At 39.3% G+C, this 24,078-nt stretch overlaps 1 protein-coding gene across 6 annotated transcripts in view; it reads left to right on the forward strand.

Annotated features, from left to right (window-relative positions):
- Positions 1-24,078, forward strand: part of klc1a (kinesin light chain 1a) — a 54,224-nt gene that overhangs the window by 20,351 nt on the left and 9,795 nt on the right. For 2 of the 6 annotated variants that reach the window (XM_071497834.1, XM_071497836.1), the window contains exons 7-14: positions 2,728-2,829; positions 7,189-7,362; positions 7,501-7,600; positions 7,951-8,003; positions 9,054-9,121; positions 9,641-9,749; positions 11,593-11,727; positions 21,700-21,833. In XM_071497834.1, the coding sequence (XP_071353935.1) occupies positions 2,728-2,829; positions 7,189-7,362; positions 7,501-7,600; positions 7,951-8,003; positions 9,054-9,121; positions 9,641-9,749; positions 11,593-11,727; positions 21,700-21,833 (875 nt within the window). Of the gene's footprint in view, positions 1-2,727; positions 2,830-7,188; positions 7,363-7,500; positions 7,601-7,950; positions 8,004-9,053; positions 9,122-9,640; positions 9,750-11,592; positions 11,755-16,660; positions 19,187-21,699; positions 21,834-24,078 lie in introns of those variants that run through there. The other 4 variants (XM_071497832.1, XM_071497835.1, XM_071497837.1 and 1 more) reach the window with 3 other exon arrangements.

Consider the following 24,078-nt stretch of genomic DNA (forward strand, 5'->3'; position numbering starts at 1 on the left):
CTCAGGGATCAATAAAGTTGGTTTAAAAATATTTTTCGCAGATCCCCCACAGGTAACACATTTACCAACACAGACAGAATTAATAACAGTGCAGCCAAAGTACCATTTGAATTATAGCTGTGTGCAATTTAGCATTATTAAAGGATTAAAACATTCAATCAAATAAAATCCAACAATTAAAAATAATAATATAAATTGAATAAAAATACCCAATAATAATAATATAAGATAAAACATTAATATCGATAATAAAAATATAAGATAAGTTGGAAATAAAACAGTATAAAGACTTGCATTTGCCTACACCAAAATAAATCAACCAGATACTAACTGTAATAATAACTTGAGCTTAATTCAAACAGAGGCCTATTTTTCACCATGGTCCAAACTCACCATATTAACACCAACACAACACAACATACAAAACCAGACAATAAAGGCAAACAAATACATGTAATAATAGATAAATAAACAAAACAAATAGCTCCAAAAAGAAAACACTGTACAGGTAGTAAGTAACGTAAATAAATTTATTAATACAACACTAAATACCTTCATTTATATTAACACTTTGACCATTATTATAACAATTAAAAGTGCTTAAACATACAAATCTGGAGCATTTCACCTTTTTTAAGATAAAGTTAAGATTAAGCTGATAATAAGTTTTAAAGGTTTTCCAGTTGGTTGTGTTCAGGTTCACCTACATCGTGCATTTTAAATTTACACTTCTCCCAAACTCAATTGCACGTCTCCCAGACATCGTTGATATATTTGTCCAAGTCAGCGATAATCAAAGTGAACTCAGATGATTTCATAAATAATTCACCCAGACCTGTTGTCAGATCCATTAACCTGTGTTCGTCAGTGTGACTGTAAACACGCTGCAGGTCGACTAACTGTGTTAACCCCAGCAGGCTTGTGTCTCCACTGTCTGGACCACCGTCACTCTCTGAGGTTAGCCCTCCGCATTCCTCCCCTCTCACCTCCATCCCCTCATCCTGCCACCAATCCCTGATCCTTCTTTTTCCACAAGGAAGTGATTTATTTTTTCAGTGATTTGTCATTCAGAAGAAATCATAGTTTTGGCAACGGTATGGCCAGTTACTTAACAATAATTCACTGTCTCCTGATTTTTCTTTTGTTCTCTCTCTTGTTTTCTGTTTGAATCCAGTTCTTCCTCTTGTTTTCGATCTTTTTAATCTCTCGTTCTCTTCTACTTGCCTACCCTTAATGTTGAGTGTTGAGAACTGGTTCTTAATGTGAACCGGTTCCAAATAAAACTAAGAGCCAGATATATACATGACATTTTTATATGTACATCGTGGCTCCATAAAGATGAAGTGGTCTGGAGCTGTTCCATTTGGGCAACAAGTGAAGATATGTTGCTGGGTGTGATGACTCCTGGCTATGAAAACTAGCACTTGGGAATGTGGATTGTCAAAATCTGAAGCAAGTGTGAAAGGTAGTGATAAAGCTCGCCAAACTCACTATCAGCTTATCCAACCAGAAATCTGGACTGGCTGTAGTCTGTCCAGGGTTAGAGTGATCGGCCACATATGGAGGATTGCATCTGTGCTTGAGAGATAAGAAGGCTCTGATTGTGGTTTCTGCTCTCAAGTCTGAAAGTGAAATTCTGGAGAAGGTGCCTCATGTGGACTGTGGATCTGCTGGGGAAGGAAAATTGGAAAAACCTGGAGGAGGGTGACTGGGAGGAACAGCCTATCTGATCTGGACCAGAGTGGGGTCCTGCTTCTGTGCTCCTCTGCTAGTCTTAGACATAAACAGTATTTCCAAACACTGAGTAGCTCAGTTTGTCTCAACCATTTCTGGACACTGGACTCCTGGAGATGAGCTGACCCAGGCTTTGTTCAGTGTTTTGTCGTCTGATAAATATTTAAAGCCATTAACCTGTGACTCAAACTGAACCTCACTGATTGTATGTAATTGTCCTACCACTACCTCAGAAAACCATCAACACAGCCCCCTGAGCTGTTATAAAACAGGGCTGTTTTCTCCACTAACTAAGCAGATCAGATTTTGGCCCAGGACCAGACTTGCCTAGCTCTTGTCAGCATTTTGTAGTCGTACCATCTGATCTGTGGCTGAAACATTAAACATATGACTGTCATGTTCTCTGATGTTCTTATATTTGAGGCTGTAGTGAAGTTAAGTGATTTCTTGTAGATTGTGCAGGGTGTCAGGATGCTCAGAATCAACTCAAGGATAAAGCTCTTGAAAAGGAAATTGAAGGTGCTGTGCTTTCAGTGAGCTCTCCTCCTTTCTTTTAGTTTTATTCCCTCCTCTTATCCTCTTACTCTCCCTTTCCTCTGTCACTGCTCTCTACGTCTTTGTCCTCCTGGATGATCTCCCCCTCCTCCCACCACTTCACCCCTCTGCCCTTCCTCCCTCTTTTCCTCCCACTCGGTCCACATGGCCACCAGATCCTGGTCTGAATCAGAGATCAGAGGTGACCTCCAGGCACCTCTGTAGCCTCCTTCCTCTTGAGTGCACGTGTTGGAGATTGGGATCAAATTACAGTCCACTGCAATCACATACTGTTTGTGCACACTCTCTTTCTCCTTATCAATTACTCGCTCACCAGATCAATGGCACTGTGCTGCTGTGGTGGAGTCTTGCGGTCACACACATGCTGTACACATGGGTGAAGATGACTGAGGCTTGACGGATATTTGAGAGTAACAGATGTGTTTGTGTACCTGTCAGGTTGCTGCCACCCTCAATAACCTGGCTGTCCTGTATGGGAAGAGAGGGAAGTACAAGGAAGCAGAGCCTCTGTGCAAGAGAGCGCTGGAGATCAGAGAAAAGGTAGGTCAAAGGTCATCAAACACAATTATGAAATCAGTAATAGTTGAACAGAATAAGTAATATGACCAAGCAGCTGTGTCTGCTTGTGTTCGACAGCCAACAGATGGTCATTTTTTAAAACGTAACATAAAACTTTCAAACAAAACTTTACTTTCATTTTCAAAAACACTGCGTCCTACTTAGCTGAAGAACACTGAGTTAAACAGAGATTTTCTCAATATGGTTCCAGTGAGTCACTGATTTAAAGGCAGAACAGTGAAGGACAAATGCAATGCAATCTGGGTGATCGGATCTCAAATGTGTCCTCAATGCGTTTTGTGTGTGTTCACACAGGCCCTGTTCAGACCTGTAATAAAAATCTGTCCTGAGTGATCCAATCACAAGTGGACAGCTCTGAACCCACGTGAACCCACCCAGGACGCATTCAGGACGCATTTGAGATCCGATTTCTCAGACCACATACTGAGGTGGTCTGGGCCACATGTGGCCACATTCTTTTAGCAGTGTGAACACAAATGAGTCCTGGCCACATTGAAGGACCACCTACTCTAGTGACGTCCTCTGCCACAGTCTAATTATTCCCGTCAGAGTTTCATAATAAACCGAAAATATTTAACTATTTCTAATGGATAAAAACTTATTTCACTGCAGCGTTGTGCCAACACATTGATTTGCTCAACCCATCATTTCTCTCTCTCTCTCTCTCTCTCTCTCTCTCTCTCTCTCTCTCTCTCTCTCTCTCTCTCTCTCTCTCTCTCTCTCTCTCTCTCTCTCATACACACACACAAATATAGAGAGGCGCTCTGTCAACAGACCCATCTGTCGGATTGGTTAAAAACGCCACATACCTGTTTATTTGCATATGAAGCGGGGAAGTGAGATCTGATCACAAGTGGTCACAGTAGCCGCATTTTAAAGCCAGGTGTGAACAGATGAACTAAGAGCTGACCACTTGTGATCAGTTCATCGGAGATGGAGGTTAATACTGGGTCTGAACAGGGCCTAAGATTAGGTTAAATGTTTGGGGATACGAGAACCAGGCTCATAACGTAATTCTCTCAAGATCAGTCTGATTGGGACTAAAGTTAAAATAAGTTTGAAAAGTAAAGTTCTGTCCCAGATGATGTCTGACCAACAGTTTAAAATACAAAGATTCTTTCAGAGTTTTCTGTCACAGGAGGATAAGAAAACCAGCAAATATCCACTGGAAGCAGTGAAGTTTTGCCCTTTTTTTGCTCATTCAGTTATAAAAATATTTGCAGATTAATTTTCTGTCATTCATTCATTCAAACTTTTATTTATACAGAGTTTCACTCTCCTGTATGAGTGTACGCAGAACAATACAACGAAATTTCTCAAAGGAAACACACACATTTAGACAAACACTCAAACTTACAAGCTGCAGATAAGAGCGAAAATGATAAAAGGATAAGAACAAGTATTGTGCCAACAACAGATACATTTAGACTTGGCAAAATGGAATCAAGCCAACCTTAAATTTAAGGTGGAATGACAAACAGTTTCATCTCTAACGATATAGCTGCTGTGGATAATAACTCTTAGAAATGTGTCTGTTCTCCTTTAGGTCATTCCTGTTTTCCATTTATCTCTGTTGCTTTGTGCTCTTTAAAGGAAACGTGTATAATGGTGCAGCCGTACATCCAGGGAGAACTTCATTATTCTGTCTCGTCTCTAGCTTGGTGCTGACAGAGGTGCCGCTCAGCAATCCTCAACTACAGTAGACACTTTCTATTCACTGTTCTGAGTCTGTCCGCAGCTCTTGACTTTGAACAATCCCTCCGTCTCTCTCCTTCTCCCTCCTCTGAGAATGAGACATCAGCTTTGGTTAAGCTGAATGATTTCATTTTTTTTGTGCTACTTAAACTCAGATGATCATGCTCTCTTTTAAGCTGGAAGATTTGTCTCTTAAGTTTTCCTGAGCAGGACTGGCAGTGAAAGGTGGCTGTGGCAGGGCTGCTGAATCAGAGGGATTCGTTCTCAGCTTCTCACTGAGTTTGGTTAGTTTCAGGGACAGTGGGGATTGGGGAAAGAAGTCATAAGCTGCTATTGAACCTTTTCACTGTTGTGCTTATTTGAGTGGAAATAAAAAAAAAACCTTATAAAGACATCATGACACTGAATATAAAGAACAATATATGGTCTTTATATTCAGTTTCTCTGGTATTCCTGCACACTGATGTCCAGATCTAATTTCTGATACTGGTCGTAGATATTTTTGTAAATAACCTCTGAACTCCTGCACTGAATATAATTGCAGTGCTGTTTTTCATTAAATCCACATTAAATCTTCACATAAAATGTCAATTAGCTGCAGAGACTGAAAGAAACACTGGAGATTTTTTAAACTGTAGCATGAATGTAAATGCTCTGTTAAATGAAACAAATTGACAAAATCCCAGAGATTCACTGATAGGGGTTAATATCTGCAGATCCTGCACTGACGTCAGGATCTCTATCTGTTAGAACTAAGAGTCCTTTAGACTATCTTTCTTAATGTTTCCTGAAACTAATGATTCTTTTAATAATGGATTCATCTGATCATTATTTTCTTTAGTCATTGAAATATCGTTTTCACTCAAACTCACTAAACAATATTAAATTTCATTATTGGTCAAGTGTTGTTGAGTTAGAAACTAAAGCCCTACCTGCTGCTGACCTCTGTGTCTCTCAGCTGGTTTGGCATAGAATCAAATTGAAAAAAATTCCCACATTCAGTAAATATTTAGGGAAACATGGGTTCAATCAGTGCACTGTAAAAGGAGATGAAGGTGTTGTTTCTAAGAGCTTCCCAGAACCACCACAGACTGCAGCTCTTTTGGTATTTGAAGGTGTGGCGTCCATCAATAAACACAATCAATTCCTCAGTATCGTGGACCTTGCTGTGGCGCGTGGCTCATGAAAATCCTTTTTCAGCTAATGATGTTTACAGGAAAGCTGTCAGATGTGTTATTCTGAGGAGGAGGAGGAGGAGGAGGAGGAGGTGGTGTGGAAGGCCAGGGCTGAGTGAACACCGTAGGTGGCACCGCTCCGATAGCTCTGCACCATCCTGGTGATCACAGACTCCGGCTGTTAGTCTCCAGCAGGGAGGGAGATGACACTGTAAATGCAGGATCATCAGGAAGGGTTTGATCTCACAACTCCCACACATTTATACTGCAGCAAACTGAAGACAACAATCACACAAAAGACCAACAGCGAGCTACCTGGTTTACCTTTATCTTTTACTCCTTAACTTACAGTATTACCGAGTGTGGTTTACTTTCTCACTGTTCACGCCAGTTTTTTAATGAAGTGGCTTCTCAATAAGCAGCAGCCAGCTCTTCTGCCATTGTCACGTCTTTTACCTTGTCCTTTCTTCTTTTACTCTCTCTGCATTTATCTCTCTCCCTCTCTGATCCCTCTTCTTTCTGGTCAGTCAGGCTCAGATGAAACTCTCGCTGCAGTTTTCTGGATCTAGCTACCTAGTCTCTAATGATCTCTTAGCATCTCTCTCACATTTGCTACACTTGATTCTTATGGCATTAAGCCTCTTCAGCAAACGGGAAAAGCTTACACCGCTCTCATATCCACATTTATGCAAACACATTCACTTTTCATGGTTCTGCTTCTCTTGGTCGTGTGTGCAGTGAGGAGGATGTTCTCTGTGAAAAATGCTGTTCGTTGCCGTTCTGTTGAATTTATCTACTGTACTCAGCTTTTCCTTTATCAAACAGGTCAATAGTCCATCAGTGTGCCCCAGTGAGAGACATCTGCTGTATGTAGTTCAGAGTACTAACTAAGTCCTTATATGTTGGCCCAAATTAAAGCAGCGTTCATGCAGGTCATGTTTGCACTGTTATGGAGAGAAATTTCAATGCGTAATCAGGAACAGCAAGTAGGTAGAAGGGTAAGGCTCAAAGCAACTTGGCAAAGGATGAAACAAACATTTCCCGTAACCAAAAAATTGGCAAATATCTTTCTTTTCCTGTAAATCCAAAATGACGACACTACACATTAGGGTTAAAACTGGATTACACATTACACAGAAAGTCAGACAGTAGAAATATGGTACTTACCATATAGTAGATATGCTGTATACATATAGATATACCACTTCTCCAGTCTTACTACACAAAATTGTATTTTCTAGAATAGAAAACTCTCACAGCTTTTTCAGCTGCAAGAACAGATTCACCAACGCCTGGTGACAGTCTGTTGATAATTTCTCACCCTGGATACGAGCTGTCGACCAAATGGCACATGCCAGACACAGGTTGTTGTCGTCAAAAACTCTTTTGGTTTGATCTAGCGAGCGTTGTCTTTTTTTCAACCCCCCCTGTCTGCTTGCTTCCGTCCCAGGTGCTGGGGAAGGACCACCCAGATGTGGCCAAGCAGCTGAACAACCTGGCCCTGCTGTGTCAGAACCAGGGCAAGTATGAGGAGGTGGAGTACTACTACATGAGAGCGCTGGAGATCTACCAGACCAAACTGGGCCCTGACGACCCCAACGTGGCCAAGACCAAGAATAACCTGGTGAGAGGAGTATTTCTGTACCTGTAGTTTTGTACCTGTGTGATTTTGGAGGAGAGAGTTTAATATGTAGGATGACCTCTGACTTTTCTTATTTTCATTGTCATGCTGACTGTGAACATTTGATTGTCTGTTTTTCAGGCGTCCTGTTACCTGAAGCAGAGCAAGTTCAAGCAGGCTGAGACCCTTTATAAAGAAATCCTCACTCGCGCTCATGAGAGGGAGTTCGGCTCTGTTGATGGTACGATGCACATTTGACTGGATAACAAATAGAAGTACACACGCACACTTTCATACTTTATTATTACACTCAGTATCCTGTAATCCATGGTGACTTAAAATAAGTATAAAACATACAAATTCATATGTCTGTCATAATCCCTGCTCTTCTCTTCTTCTGATGTAAAGGTCAGGATTTTTTAGGCTGCTGACAGCTATGAACAAAAATGACCTTTTCAGCTGAAGAAGACAAACTGTACTCCTTCAGACTTCATAAAACTTTTCCTCTCTCCTGCTGTTTAGCCGAGAAAATGTTCAAAACAGCTGATTTGTGTGTTTCTCTGTGTGTGATGATTTTGTGTTTCCCTGCAGATGAAAACAAACCAATCTGGATGCATGCTGAGGAGAGAGAGGAACAAAGCAAGGTCTGCAGTTCTACTAGTTTGTAATATAATGTTTACCCATATTTTACATTTTCCTGAGTTTTATTATAAGTGTTGATGTCCATAAGAAGAGATGTCTCAGTGTAGTTTTACATCTCCTCTCTCAGGCTTCTCTCTGGAGCTCTAGTAACAACAGGTTGGTGAGCCAATCAGAAGAGAGGCTCTGAGCCTCTCCTCTGATTTGCTGACTGTTTTCTGAGTGATTGAATAAAAATATAGCAGATTTCAGGTAAACACTTAGAGAAACCAAATCCTGCAAGGTTGGATGGTGAGTCCAGGTGGGCCGGGCTTGGGACATGGCTGAGGGTGGTGACTACTTTGTTGTGACATCACAAAGTTACAGAAATCATAATGACTCATTTCTCTGTGGACTGAGGCTTTGATACTTTCACAGTATTAATATATAACCTAGACCTACTTAGAATCAAAAAGGCATGGACATCAACCTTTATACTATATAGGACCTTTAAAACCTTAATTACATAAAGAAAAACTCATGAAACTGCCAAATCTGTCATCTCAGTAGTTGAACACTAGTTTAATTATAGGTCTAGTAAAGTTGGGACAAAGAGATGTTTTAGCCACAGGCACAAATAACATAATATTTCTAAGTAACAGTGACAGCGGCATTAAACCCGTCAGATAGTTTTATGATCTTATTTAAGATGGAATAGGAAGGATTGACTCTACAAAGAGCTGGATTAGCAGATTAAGCCTCAGTAATAACCATCCACTGCTGATGATGGTGTGAATCCCTCACTTTCCCAACTAGGAGTTTATTTTGTCACGGTTTAAAATGTTAAGTTGTTCAGGGGAAGGAATCCTGGCCTGACTATAATCCCACCACTAAATACTTCTGCAAAGCCTCCAGTTTTGAAATGGGTTAATTTCAATCCTTTACAGCAGGAGTTATTTTACATTTTAGCTCATGGGTCTGAGCTTCTTGTAGACTTAACTGGAACTTTCATGTGTGTATGTTGATTCCTTAAAGCATGTTTTTGTAAATCGATGACCATGAGATTTGTTTTGTAGGGGAAGCAGAAGGATGGCTCACCATTTGGAGAATACGGAGGCTGGTACAAAGCCTGTAAAGTCGACAGGTCAGTGTGTTTGATGAATTCAGTGTTTCAGCAGGAAAAGAGACACACAGCCCAAATGTATTCAAATGTAAAATCAAAAACAAGTTTCCCAAAAAGTTGGTATTTGTCTGATAACCTCTACATCAATGGTTCCCAACATTTGGGCTTGTGACCCTTTGAAAAAAATGACTGCTGGTTGTGGCCAGGTGAACCAAAGGATATTCTCAGAAGCCTGAAGAGGCAAAATCATCTCAAATGGCAAGGAAATAAAAAACAAAACAAAAAAAACCCCATAATTTTATGTAGCAGAAATATGATTTTTCCTGTTTCTGTCTTGTTAATCATCTTGTGGCTCCTCAGATTTATGTTTCTATTGAAAAAAATTAAAGAACAAAATAACCAAATTTAAGTGTAAGTGTTTATTAGCTTATTGATATTGGAGTGAATCTGAAATATTTTTATCTCTAAATTAGTGTAAATTCTCTTCTTTAACCAAAATGATTCTGTGTGATGAGACGTCTCTCCTTTGTGTTTTCACAGCCCCACAGTGACCACCACCCTGAAGAACCTCGGCGCCCTCTATAGGCGGCAGGGGAAGTTTGAGGCTGCAGAGACTCTGGAGGAAGCTGCCATGCGTTCCAGAAAGCAGGTGTGGTCTCTGGATGATGTGACTCATAACACAGGATTCCTGGCTGGAGTTTAGACGTCACTGTGGCTGTTAAAGAGGCAGAGATAGCGGCAGATGACTATTGCTGGTTACCAGTACTCAGATTGAATCAGTCTGCTCAGCACTTAGAGCAGAAAATGTGCTTTCTGGTGTAAAATCAGGGCTGAGATGATGCTGCAGAGCTTGGGGTGCAGCTTTTAAACTGGCTCTGAGGGTTTGTCACTTATTAAAGTTAATGGGGTCTCCTGTGGAGAAGAAGGGGGAGGCAGCGGTAAAGCCCTGCAGCTTTTATCATGAATTAGGATTTCCTCCCAGGGTTTAATGTGTCTGAGTAACAGTAACACACATGATACTGCACCAAGAATTTAAACTGGACTCCTGTGGTGCCATAGTAGTTACAGCTAGGGAGGATAAAAATTACATTTCGGCAGTTAAAGTTATTACATTTTAAATATTGCACCTATGCAGATAGCTGTGTTCTGTATTTCATATACTAATTTGATTTGGTACCACAAAATTGCAGGGCAGTTTTTATAAAATGCTGATAAAAAATAGTCATTTTTTCATTATTTCTAATTGTACATGTTTAAGTTGAGTAGCAGAAAATTGATAAACATGATCATGGTGGAAAAGTGTACATAGCTTTTCCAGATGTCCCTGCATCTTTGTAAGAAAAAGGGATCTGAGTCACAAGATAGTTGTCTGTCATGTCTGTCATAAAACTAGATTTACTTTAGGAAATATTCAAAGTCTGCATTAGGGAGGTGTAAAATAATATTCAGAGCCTGACAACGTAAAGGTTCGACAGTTTGTTGTCCTGTTGGCCTGTGTTTTTCCCTTCATGAATAATTTATTTACCAGACAGGCTCATGGGAAACAGTCTGTGCATCGGCTGCGCTGTGGTGTAATTGTATCATGTCCCCAGCTTTAATTATGCCAGAGGCTGCTTGACTTTGCCAACTTGTTCCTAAAGCGGAATCCCACTGAAGTTTGCATTTACCACAAGAAAAACTGTTATATAATAGATTAAAAAAATAACTCTTAGATTGTTGACTTTGTATCTTTTAAATGTCTTCTTGGGTTTTTAATTCTGCAGTTCCACTTTTTTAGCTTCATATTTCAAAACTGTTGTAAGCTCACCTGGTCAGAAACCCTGAAGCTTGTTCAACATTTCTACATTTTAGGAAGCATGTTTAGCTTAGCTTAGCATAAAGACAGGAAACAGGAGGAAATGGTTGGCCTGACTCTGACAAAATCCAACTACCAACATCAATGAACCTTCACTTATTAACATGTTATATTTGATTTGTCCAAAAAAACAAAGGAAAAAAGTGTAGATCACAGAAGTACTGAACTGGAACATACTCAATTTGTTGCATGTGATTCCCCATCTGTCTTGCCTCATTTCCTGTCATCTCTCTGCCCTTGTCTCTCTAATGGAGGCATAAAATGTTGCCTAAATAAACAGGACGCTGCCACCTATTGAGAAAAAAATGCTGTGTGTGATGCTTTAATGGAAACTTTGAGTTTTGCCCATTTTGCCTTTGGAACTGACTTTGCTGAGTTGCATCCTGCTGCTTGTGTCAAATGTAAAGTGTGAGCATTTGCCAGGACCTGGTTCAGTGCAGCAGGTGGTAGAAGTATATAGCTTTAATATTAATTGGATTGGATGAATTGGTACTTGTTGTCAGCTGTACAGTGTCTATGTGTGTGACAGGGCTCACAAGCTGCAGGTGGCAGAGGTGCTCAGCTTCTGCTTTAATTGGATTATTTGAATTGGCATTTATTGCTGCCTTGTGTATCTGTGTGTGTGTGTGGGTATCAGGGTCTGGACAATGTGCACAAGCAGCGTGTGGCCGAGGTCTTGAGCGAGCCGGAGGCCCGTGAGAAGCAGCGAAGCCGCGAGAGTTTGACCTCTGACACGGTGAAGTACGAGAGCGGGCCAGACGGTGGCGAGGAAGTGAGTATGAGCGTGGAGTGGAACGGGGTAAGTACAGTACACAGCCCTCAACACTTCACTGAGAGTCTTCAGAGCAGGGAGACTGACATGTCTACGTGTCATACAGCCTGTATCTTTCTGGACAGAAGCCATGTAGGAATTAATCTGGTCTGGTAAACACGAGTCTTGTTGAATGTGTAAGTTTTATATCCTGTTGGAGAGATTGGAACAAAGACTGTTTCCCTATGAGCTTGAGTCATTTTAAGGTTTGGTCACACTGACTTGGCTTGGAACAGATTATTTACATTTGTTTCACAGAACCAAACTCTGGAACCACCTTCCTGCTGAAATCTGTCTGTGACGTCTTGACTAAAAACTCATTTCTATATATGTGTTGTTGTTATTTGTGAAGCACTTTGTATCATTGGTTTGAAAAGTGCTATACAAATAAAGGCTATTATCATATGATATGATACAGCATCATCTGCCTTAATCCAGGTTGGCTTTGTCCTGGTAATTCTGATGTGTCCTCAAAAAACAGTGAGATATTCAGCAAGACACGTGAAAACTTGTAGCCAGCTTTAAAAAAACAGCAGAGCAATTCTTCAGTCGTGATAACTGAGTCTGAAATGTTAGGAACCAACCAGAAAACACATTTGTGTAGAAGTATGATGTTATCATACTGTTGTCATACTTCTACCAAAAAATCTATCATGATATCTGACAGATTGTAGTTGCTCTGTCTTGGAGGACTTGATGTAACAAAATGAAACAGGACCTTATACAGAAATCTTTCACTGTAAGATAGTTTTTTCATGTGTTGACTGGTATAAACACCAGAGGAGGCAAATTACTGCAAAGAAGGTGGTTTTTGGTTTGTTTTGCAGCGGTTTCTGACTCAGTAAGACTTCTGTGTACAAATTCTGGTTTGCTTTTCTACTGAAGTTTGGACCAAGAAAAACAAACAAAGTGATTTAGTCTCTGTGTTCTTCAAATTGTCACAGTCACAGATGTCACAGTTAAGGGCTCTAATTTTATTGTATATTAAAGTGCTCAGTTTGTGTCTAAGAAAGAGTGTAGAGCACATCCCACAAACTTTCAGTCCACCCTCTGTACTGAAAGCTACCAGTAAATTTAAATTAACAGAGTACTGTTTAAAATTACAATTATTCTGCTCATACCAATCTCTACATGCAGATTCAAATCTCCGTTCCATTATTCTTACTCATTTAACAAGATTAAATCCACTGTTGGCCTTTGTGTTTGTCAGACTGCACGAACCAGATGAAACAACCCAACCACCATCATCTGGGTTGACCAGTTATTAATGGGATTGTAGTTTGAACGGACATCATGATCAGTGGCTTCTGTTGGGAAACATACAATGAGGTTGTTACTTCATCTGTCTTTCAATTATTCTAATCAGGAGTTTCTCCCATGGGGACAGTTCCCAGTGTAAATCCTGTTAAAATAACTGTAAAAGGACGATTTTGTTCTGTGCTACATTGATCTCGCTGATTGACTGTCACAGTTAGTCTCCTACAGTAGTTATTGCTTGTGCTTGACTGTTAGTGGCTTTGATTAATAAGACCAAGTGAGGCTGCTCACTTGACTGGATCTTAAATCTCTAAAATTAGCTGTAGTGTTTTACTTTTACATCAAGCTGTGGTCGTAATAAACTCTCTTTTCCACTAAACTCCCTTTCCAACTAACTCATGTCTTAAAAACTGCATTCACAGCAGCACAGCCCTCTGGTTACACATGTTGTCACCACCCACCTACAGTAACTCTCTCTGCTGCAGATCCATATTTCTAACTGAGCTGGTACATTTCAGAGCATCTGCAGTATTTCCTCGGCCTCTAGTGACTGCAGTGGCACCACATGCAGATGTAGAGTCGCTGTTAGCTGCTCACCATCCCCATCTTATTTCTAAACAGCTGCTGCTGCTGCTCTGAGCTCACATAGCAACAGTAGTCATAGACCCTGAACAACCAATCAGCAATCTCCTCCTGAACCTCTGGTTGTGGCTTTGGGAGGTTTGGTGTGAGACACATTAACATCTATATAAACTGTGCCCTGTCAGTGGGTTATTGGCACACAGGCTCCTGCAGACAATCTCACATCGCCAGCTGATCTCTGGACCTATTTATATCAGGAAAGCAGCCTGTCTCATCTGGAAAGAGCTTTAGTTGGAAGTACATTGTAGTAATGGTGTCTTTGTTTCACACTCAAGTTTTCTTTGATCCAACAGTAATTAAATGTGTAGCTGAAAATTAGGCTGAGAGTAGTGAACTTACAAAAATGCCTTTTAAGGTGAATCAATTTTTCATTTGACTGAAGGTAAAATGAGATAATACTGAAAACAGATGCATATCCCAGTTGTGTAATATTGCAGACTATTATTACCTTAATCTTGTTTATATTAGAAGAGTAAAAACATGGTTTTACGTACATTTACCCTCCACTGCCATCCTGGGGTTGTCAGACTACATTTGTCTGTCAAGAAATCATCACCTCCACTTCAGCTCTCTCCTCTGGCAGGTGTGAAAACCCATTTCCTTCTCACATAAATAAGTCCTCTGATTAGCACCGTGACTCATCAGTCTGTTCATCTGACTCCACATGGGCTCTGTACTGTACTCCTTCTGTGTCCTCAGGACACTGTTGATGTTTGTGATCTTTGTCCTCTGTGCTGTTTGTTTGTATCTTTCCTTTGCATTTGTGTGAAGCTGCTGCCTGAGAATGTTAAGTAAAAGTGTGATTTTTTATTTTATTTTATTTTTTTTTCCCCCTTCCGGTCCTTATTCCTTTCCTCTGCTTGCTTTGTCAACATGTGAGCAGCCAGAGAGGAAATAAACTATTCAATGGGTGTTTAGCCTGGATGTTAAAAGAAAAAGCTAAACACATAAACAAGATAATACAAGATATTGTTTCAAAGCCGAGCTAATTATCAAATCAGTAGAGGTATGTGCATTGTTGGGAGACATCTACTTAAATCCAGTGGGGAAAATATGTGTGATGGTGAGATTTTATGTATGTGAATATATGTGTGGCACCAGTAGGTAGGTAGGTAGGTAGGTAGATAGATAGATAGATAGATAGATAGATTCCTTTATTGTCATTTTTATGCTCCACATAAAAATGAAATAGTGTTTCACACATGCCACCAGTCAATAAATAAACACACTTCAGTGCAATATATAAATGTAAATAAAAGTAATAAAACAAATAAGTAAGAGCAATGATAAATAAGCTAAAACTGTGAGGCTAAAAGAGAATAATTTATATTAATAAGGTGCAAATACACAATTAATTGTTTAAGCAAAAATAAGAAAAACATCTTACTGGTTTCAGCCTCTCAAATGTGCTGTTTTTCTCAATTTCTGTGATAATATATTGAATATCTTGGGGTTTTGCACCATTTATCAGGAAAAACAAGAAGTTTTAACATGTAAATTTGGATTTTTCCGAAATTGTGATGGACATTTTTTTTACTGTTTTTAATTGATGAATTGATAAAATCATCATCAATTAATTGTTCATGAAAGTAATCATTAGTGGCAGTCCTACTTCCAGTTCCTTGGTTCATATGTGGTCAAAATAATAAAAGCAGACAAATGTAAAGTTTATATTATATCATCAATAAATAACAAATATGAAGTTTCACACAGAATATTCAGTCACTGTTTGGCTGCTTTCATGTGTCTCCAACCTGCATCCCCTCTGTGTTTGTGTTGTTGTTGTCTAACAAAGTTAACACTGTAAATTAACAATGTTTCAGACACAGTGTCTCTCCATCAAGTTAAACTGTGCCAAAGCTCCACCTAGTGGCACAGTCTGTGAATTACACTTCAGTCACACTAATCAAACGGCATCAACAGTCGACTACGTCAGCAGCTCCCAACCTTATTTAGTCTGACACGCCCTCACCTGTCAGGACAGGTATCCCATCGTCATGCTGCTCTGTCAGATGCTGTGGTCTCAGTGAATCTTTGCAGCAGCTGTGACAGATGTGTGGAACATGTGAAACCATGCAAGATAAGACAGAGTAACCGGAAACTGAAGCAAAAATATTATTTTATCTCTGTTGGATAATTATTGAATATTATTTTATGATTTTTAGAATATCAGTTGTGTTTTTCTACATGCTTCATTCTTCTGATTTGGTCTAAAAAACAAGTAATAAGTGATTATTTCATCATTTGAGGCTACAGATTTCAAAACATGTTGAAAATACAGTCATGGTTAATAAAGTTAGGATCTAAAATTGCTTCAAGTTTTCAATGAAATTGAGTCCAGTCAGAATAGATGCTGGATTCCTTAAATAAAACAGAACAGAAATAGATATTTCCTGGTCTATTCCATCTCCTGAGTACTGTCTGCACAATGTTTACTGGCCAAAGGTCCATTTTCACAATGAAATGATGTATTTCATCTGATTACAATACAAGAAAGTATAGACTTGAAGTTGGTTGATTTATAATCTCAATCTAGCAAATGATGCCAGTGAAGGTTATTCAGAGCTTTCACATCCAGATTGTGAAGGTTGGACAAAAATCTAACCAGTTTAACATTAGTGAGACATAATAACTCCCACATTCACACAATCTGCCTGAATCTGTTGGAGATGGCAGTGTGACTGTGATCGACCCAAACAGTGTTATTGTCTGCAGAAATGAGTTCAGTATCACTACAGAGCGCATAGATCAGCCGGTGGATTAGTGAGGCACAAACTGTTGGAGAGATGCTGAGTCTGATCTGTGAAACCTGTTGAAAACCTCTCTCTGTCGCTCTTTCTTCTCTCCCTCCATCACACAATGTCCATCTCTTTTTCTTCCTCCCTCCTTAATTGCTCCTTTCAACCTGTCTATCTCATCTCACTGTCTTCTCTTCTCTCTCTCACTGTTTGTGTTTCCTTCTTTCTCGTCTCCTCTGCTCACGTCTGACCGGCAGGCATAACTCCAGATGCCTTGTAATGGTTCTAAAAAACTTGTCTTCTGCATGACGGACGCCTCGCCTCGCCTCACCTCGCCTCAACCCCTCCAGCTTTGCAGTTTTCTTCAGCTCTGACTCCCCCCTCTCTTTTCTCCTCCACCACCTCTGTGTTCTGGTGGGATTCTCCACACTGGGTTGAAGAGCGATTGTGTTGCTTTCAGTACTCACTCTGCTGTGTTTGGGAACGAGGAGTGTGTTGGGGAGGGGGGGTTATGTTGAGACAGCCTGTGTGTCTAAATCCAAACTGCTGCTTCCTACTTGTCTTGAAGGTCTGTACTTGACTGTGTGTATCTGCTGTGGGTGGGAGAGGACCGGGGTGATGTTTCTTTATGGCAACATTAAACTTGTGCTTCTTACCTTGTTATTTCTCGCTGTAGCCTCTGCTTCTTCTCCTCTTCCTCTCTTTCTGTCACTCTCCAGTGTCTTTAAACTGTTTTTCATTCTGGCTGTAAACTTATTTAAACGGTTGTTGAGGGAATTGTGTGGGGAGATTGACAGTGTGCCGTTAAACCAAATCTCTGCTTTAGCTTGTTCTCTAAACTGTCCTTTAACTCTCTCCACTTTGTCCTGAACTATGAACTCTGGACTTTACAAATCCTAAGTCATAACAGAACCTGACCACAGTCACTTGGCATCAAAAGTTTTGCCCCAGAAGCACCAAAAATATGTAAAAAATGATAAATATTAATAGTCTGCTTTGTAAAGAAATGAGAAAAATGTAATGTTTATTTCAGACCTGTTTTTTTTTTTTTTTTAATCTAGCTTGGCTGTTGTTTGCTGTTACATCGCTGACCTGTGTGTCAGCTGTAGAAATGTGCAAATGAAAGTGACATGTAGGATGCAGAGCTGAAATGATTAGTTGATTGATTAATTAGTCAGTCAATAGAAAATGAATCGCCAACTATTTAGATTATCGATCAATCAAAGCCAAAATCCACCAAGCCCAGATTCTCATGAGGATTTGAGGCTTTTCTTTGTCGTAAATAATAATAAACTGAATATCTCTGAATTTTGGACACATAAAACAACAAATATGAATATGTCATCTTGCGCTTCGGTAAATTATAATGGAAATGTGTCACTGTATTCTGCCATTTTATAGACAAAACAAAAAATGGATTAATCCAGAAAATGACTGGCTGATCAATCAGTGTAGTAGCAGGCCTGGTTTCATGAATTTAGATAAATGGTAATGGTAATGGTAATGGGGCGACTACAATGTGAACAATCATTATAAGTTTTGGCAGTGCTTCTGTGACAAATTTAAAGAACAGACCCAACAAACAACATGTTAATACCATCAATATTCTATAAAATCTGATCAGAAATTATCTGTATAAAAAAAAGAAATTATAGATAAATTGATATACAACAGAAGAGAGAAATAAATATCTGTAAAGAGACACAAGGAAATTATAAAATTTACAGCATGTTATAAAGTAGTTGTGTGTAGTTGTGTTCCCATCTTTTATTTAGATCAGGAGCAGGATAACTGATTCTACAAAGGAATATATGGAAAGTATCCACACTGTAAAATAAAGTTTCTGAAACTTTATTGAAATGAAGAAAAGCAACATTTTGACCCTGTGTCCTCTTCAGGTAATGACCAACATGACTAAGGACAATGGATATGCAGGCACAAAAGTGATTACATCCTGTTAATATGTTGATAAAACCAAAAACTACACAACACTTGCAGCACGACTTCAGTCAGGCACAGTCCAGGTTTGTCTCCAGGTGTGAAATGGTGAGAGTTAAAGCTTTGAACTCTCCTCTTTATCCTCCTTCCCTCTCCGTCTTTCTGTCTCTATGGAGGTTAGAAGCTTTTCATCTATCGTCTTTGGTCCATGCAGTTAAATTCAACATTAACATCTAAAATCATTAGTGGTGACTTGAAACATCTTCAGCTCGTAGTGACGTAACATGCTGTAAATAACATCAGTGTAAACTTGTCAGCATGATCCAGAGCACCGCGGCTCTGTAGGTTTCTACTCCTATTAGAGTTTAGTCATTAGTGTGTCGCTCTGTGTCATCTGTTCACAATGATATCAGACTAAAAACTACAGTGGGTTGTGGTGTCAACGAGACGACACATAAAAGGTAACAGGATTCATGCATGATGGATTTAAAATGATTGGAAAGTCTGTAACAGAACTGCGGATGTTTGATGAGGTTTGATTTAAAGCTTCAGGGAAAGAAGTGAAGCTTTTGGTCAACATGAAGCCTAAACATCATGCATCCAGCCTGTTTACCTTCTGTATATCTCTGTATATAGATGTAATGGTGGGGGGGGTGGGGGTGGGGGTGGGGGGGTTAAACAAGCACTGTTGCATTTGTGAGAATTTGGGAACTGAAATAGTCTCTTCCTCGTTGGTCTCCTCTTGGCTCCTGCTACTAATCTTCTGCGTGTCCTGTCCTGTTTGTGCATCTTACAGTTTGTCTTTCTTAACTTCTAATAAAACCTAAACTCTTTGCTCACCTGAACCTGTGCCTGTCGCCTCTTTGTGTGCTCCCTCTCTTCTCTGTGTGTGCCTTCATAACTTTGCACCTCTGCAGCAGCACTCTTGGTTTTCAGACCGATCAGGCCTGCAAGTTGAACAGCAGGAGTCAAAGCTGTTGTTGAAAACACATCAAACTAACTCCCTACATCACCATCTCTTAGCTTCAAAAAAGTTTTCTATTGAAGTTGTGTCATATAAGTGTGGACAGAAGGACTTAATATTCAAACTACATATTTGACCTTTCATCATTTAAAAGGTAAATAATCCTCCAGAGGCTCACAAAGTCGTTCCATGTCAGAGGTCAACACTGATCATAAAACTACACTGATCCCTGAGGGGAACCGGTTCATTGTATTATCCTATCTTCAACTGAGATAGAAGGTTCATTCTTGATCAAATCAAAGTTAAGATTTAGTTTACATTTACTAATTATCATGTTTCAAATGGTTAAAAACAGCCCAGATTTGAGTTTTCCTTTGGGCACCAAACCTCAGGTTAATCACCTGAGCGTTATTTTTCCTCCACTGTGACTCAGGAGCTACACACAGTGTGGTTTGCAGCTGTGATTTGTTTTTCTTTGAAGCATAAATGTTAAAAATCTTTTATTTGTTGTTCGATTTAAAATTGTATGACATGAAAATAAAAAATAATGAATGCACTCATCAGTCAATAGTAGCTTATCACATATCAGCCTACAAGTAACAGGACGTTGCAGTGAAGTCCTACAGATGTCTGTAAGCTCTTTTAGAAAAAGTCACCATTATTGCATTGTTTGTCCAGCAGAATGTATTGACAAGTCATATTTAACTGTAAAATGTACATTTAAAGTATATATCTTGGTCACAGTACTAAAGTAGAAAAATGTAAAGAATCCTTATTGAAAAAGTATAAGTAAATAAATTATTGGCCAATACATCAATATAAATGCTATATTGTCACAAAAATGTGGCATCAGTTGTGTACATAAAATCAGTTTTCATTTATTATTGTTATTCATTCTGACCCTGGCAGTCATGTGGTTTGAACTGGGTGATCAGCTATGAACTAAAAATATACACATGCATCTGGACTGAACTGTGAAGGTCAGCCGGGCAACAGATCCTTTTCAGATTTCTGAGGACAGGAAAGCTGTTCAGATGATTTCACCATCTGTGATATGAGTCAAACATCACGTTCAAGATCATGTCAGATTTCACAGAAATATGTCTGGAATATTTATGACAGGATCCAGTATGTTCACCTTATTATCAGCCTCCAGTTCCGTCACTTCCTCCTTTACTGGACAAAAACAAGTTGTTTGACTCTGGCCATTGAGGTTTGAATTAACACATTTTTTTATTACGTCCGAAGTTTTGGTAACTAAACAGTTGTGTGTTTAAGAGTCACTAAAGCTCAGATTAAACTCTGCAGCTTCTGTCAGCTCTCACAGAAAGTCACAACCCAGCTTCGTCTGTCAGAGATGATTCTGTCATCTCCTCCACTGAGTTCAAGATCCAGGCAGAGAGGGAGGTGTTACAGGGAGGTGCTGGGGTTCGGACTATAACCATGTTCGACATCTTACACCTGTCACTCAGTCTGAGTGGAGTAGAAGGGATCAGTCAAACCCAGAGAACACGAGGCTGATGTTGAAATAATCAGCGACAACATTTTAACCATTTACACTGAGTCACATTGTGCATCTTAGGCTGACTGTATAACAAAGTGTAAATGAGAATGTCAGGATTTTATCTGAATAACTTGAACTGACGGCTGTAAATTGGACCAGTTTGCAGCTGGAACTGGGTCCATTCTGTAAAAAAAACTGACACAGGAGTTTAAGTTATTTCAGCTCATTACAGCTCATGCTTAGCTTGCAGGTAGGTGGGACAACACCGAGCACAATGTTCGTGTAGTTAGTGTATATAAGAAGAATGAACACCATGTTCCAGCAGATGAAGGTGAAATCTGTCCCACACAAACAGATGCAACAAGATAAAGTAAATAAACCTCCATCTACCACAGGTGTGCAGCGGCTTTTAAAGCTTCTCTATATGCACAGATGAAATGAGCAACTTGCATCATGTATGCATGATAGATTGTGCACTTCCAAATGCACTGTACATATGTTTGTGTGCGTATTGGCTTTTGACCAGTGTTACCTGACTGTTACCTGAATTTTGAAGCACAATTTGACATATTATGGCTCCTAAAATCCAACAGTTATTAGGACTGAAGCATCTGAAAACAATATTCTAAATCATTTTAGCTCTGCATAGTAATAAATCAGCTCTTGCAGTCCGGTTTATGACTAGAATCAATCATGAGTCCGTTGATTAAATTCACAATCTGCATGTTTATTATCTGCATCAGTCAACATGCTGGATTTTTATCGAAGGCTCATTTTGACAAAGAAAACATTGGTCTGATTTTAATGTACATACGTATTTAAATTCCTTGTGTGTGTGTGTGTGTGTGTGTGTGTATGAATGTGTGTAACCCTGTGACCTCTCCCATCAGGACGGCTCCGGCTCTCTGAAGAGGAGCGGCTCCTTCAGTAAACTGCGAGCGTCTATCCGTCGCAGCAGCGAGAAACTCGTCCGCAAGCTGAAAGGCGGCGGCTCCTCACGAGACAGTGAGCCCAAAAACCCTGGGTAACTATCCCCCCACCCACCACCCTCCACCCCACCCAGACACCTGACTGACCCGCTTCAGGTGACTCTCACTTTATGCTCTGAAGGCCTGGAGGATCGAGCCGGCCCTCCAGCCCTCAGCTCGGCGCCTTCATACTAACCAAATACAAAAGAAGGGATTTGCTCTACTTTGCTGGTGGTGAAGTGGTGTAACTCTGAAGCTGTTTGCACATGAAATGATCGAGGTCTTTATCTGTCAGTTACACGTTGGGCCTTCTTTCCCATTGCATGAGTTTACCTTTCTCTCTCACATTGCCATTGTACAGTGTTTATTTAACTGTTATTTTCTCATAGTTGAGTTTGGTTGTAAATGGACACAAGGAACTGCTCCGTGACCTGCAACAGAATATCAGGGCTGACTATGGGGAAAAAAATATCTGAGATTTCATTTATGAAGTTGTAATATTCTGGGGGAAAAGTTGTAATATTCCATGAATAGAGCTGAAATTTTACATTTTAAGAAAATCTTGTAGAGAAATGACAAAATATCTTCAGAAAAAAATATATTTAAAAAAAGTAGTAAAAAAAAAGTTGTAATATCTTTACAAAAAACATGTAATAAAAAAAAAGTACTTTGAGGGAAAAAAAGGAAATTTGGAGAAAAAAAATTCAGATATTTGAGGGAAAAATTTATATTTTTAGAAAAAATATGTATAATATTTTGAGCAAAAATAAATTATAATATTTGTAGCAAAATAAATTATAATATTTTTAGCAAAATAAATTGTAATATTTCAAGAAAAAAGTCATAATATTTTAAGAAGAAAGTCATAATATCTGTCTGCTTAACCCTTATCCCTAACTGGCCTCATCTTTAGGCCCAGACAGGGCTGCAGGAATCTGAACATGTAGCACAGCAACAGAGCTATAAGATGAAATGCAGCATTTTTTCTATAAATATTTCAGCTTCATTCTTGAAACCTGGACTTTAATGTGTTTTTTTCCCAACAGTGGCTCTAATGCTCGTATTGCAGTGACCAAACATGAACATAATTTAAACAGAAAACCAAAGGAAACTGTACAACGAACTGTGCAGGTACAGGACTGGTATTAATGAAATGGGAAAATGATGCAACTACTTGACTCACATGCGGTGACGGGTGATGTGGAGGAAAGCATCTGCAATGAGACACAAACTACTAATGTCTGCTTCTGAAAAGCTTTTTATGCCTGTGGAACTTTTTTGTCTTCACCACTAATAGTTACATCTATTTATTGCATTTTGTTGCTTTGGACTATTTATTTCAATCAGTTTGAAATATAGTTCAGTTTTACTCAGCTTTGGATTTTTATTATTTTGGGAATTTTACTCTAAAAACAAACTGCATGGCTGTTTTCGTTCAGGATTTTATGCTGTGTTGAATTTTTATTTATGAATAAATTTTTTTCATTTGAATGTCACTTGCATGCCTCATCTGTGTGCTCACTGGTTTCCGTTTTCCTTTCTGTGTGGCTCTTCTCTGTGGCTCATTCGGGTGATGGATATGATGATTTCTCTCTGTCATCATCATCATCATCATCACCATCATGACCAACTGGCTCTCAGTAATGTTAAATCACTGCAGAAACGTCCATTTCACCAAGGCATTAAGTGCAGTGCTTCTCATAAAGGTACAACCACCGGGTAGCAGCAAAAACAAGTTCAAATGGAAGACATTTGTTTCAAATATCAAGTCACTGTGACAGTTTATCCTTTTTAAAGACTTTTTTCTCTTCAATTTGAAAGTTCATAGTCGAGTTTGACAGGAAAGGGAAATTACATGCACCAAATGCAGCTGACCAGCATTAAATTGGACGACATATTTACCTGGTTTGTTACATGTTTGAGTTTTTCTCACAGTTGCATCTTCCCACCAGCAAATGAAGCCACTTCTAGTTGCAGCTAAATGGTGATAATGAAAATATCACCAATAAAATCGAATCACGTCACTACTGCAACAACTGCAAACTGCTCACAATGTTCAGCCGAGCTGCTGCAGCGTATCAGTAGAACGTACAGTAAAGACCCCTCACTTGGTGCCAGCATTAAGTAGAAGTAACAGTAAATCAACATTTAATAAATAAATTATAACACACTGCAATGCAGCTCTAAAGACATGTTTAAGTGTTTATTAATATACAATTATAATGTCTCTTATGAAAACATTTTATTTGATTTAGTAATAGTTATTGATAAATACATACACATATTATAATCTGCTAAAAA

The sequence above is a fragment of the Trachinotus anak genome, unplaced genomic scaffold (genome assembly GCF_046630095.1).
Source record: "Trachinotus anak isolate AG129_WGS33_773 ecotype Australia unplaced genomic scaffold, CSIRO_AGI_Tana_v1 ptg000015l, whole genome shotgun sequence".
Classification (NCBI taxonomy): domain Eukaryota; kingdom Metazoa; phylum Chordata; class Actinopteri; order Carangiformes; family Carangidae; genus Trachinotus; species Trachinotus anak.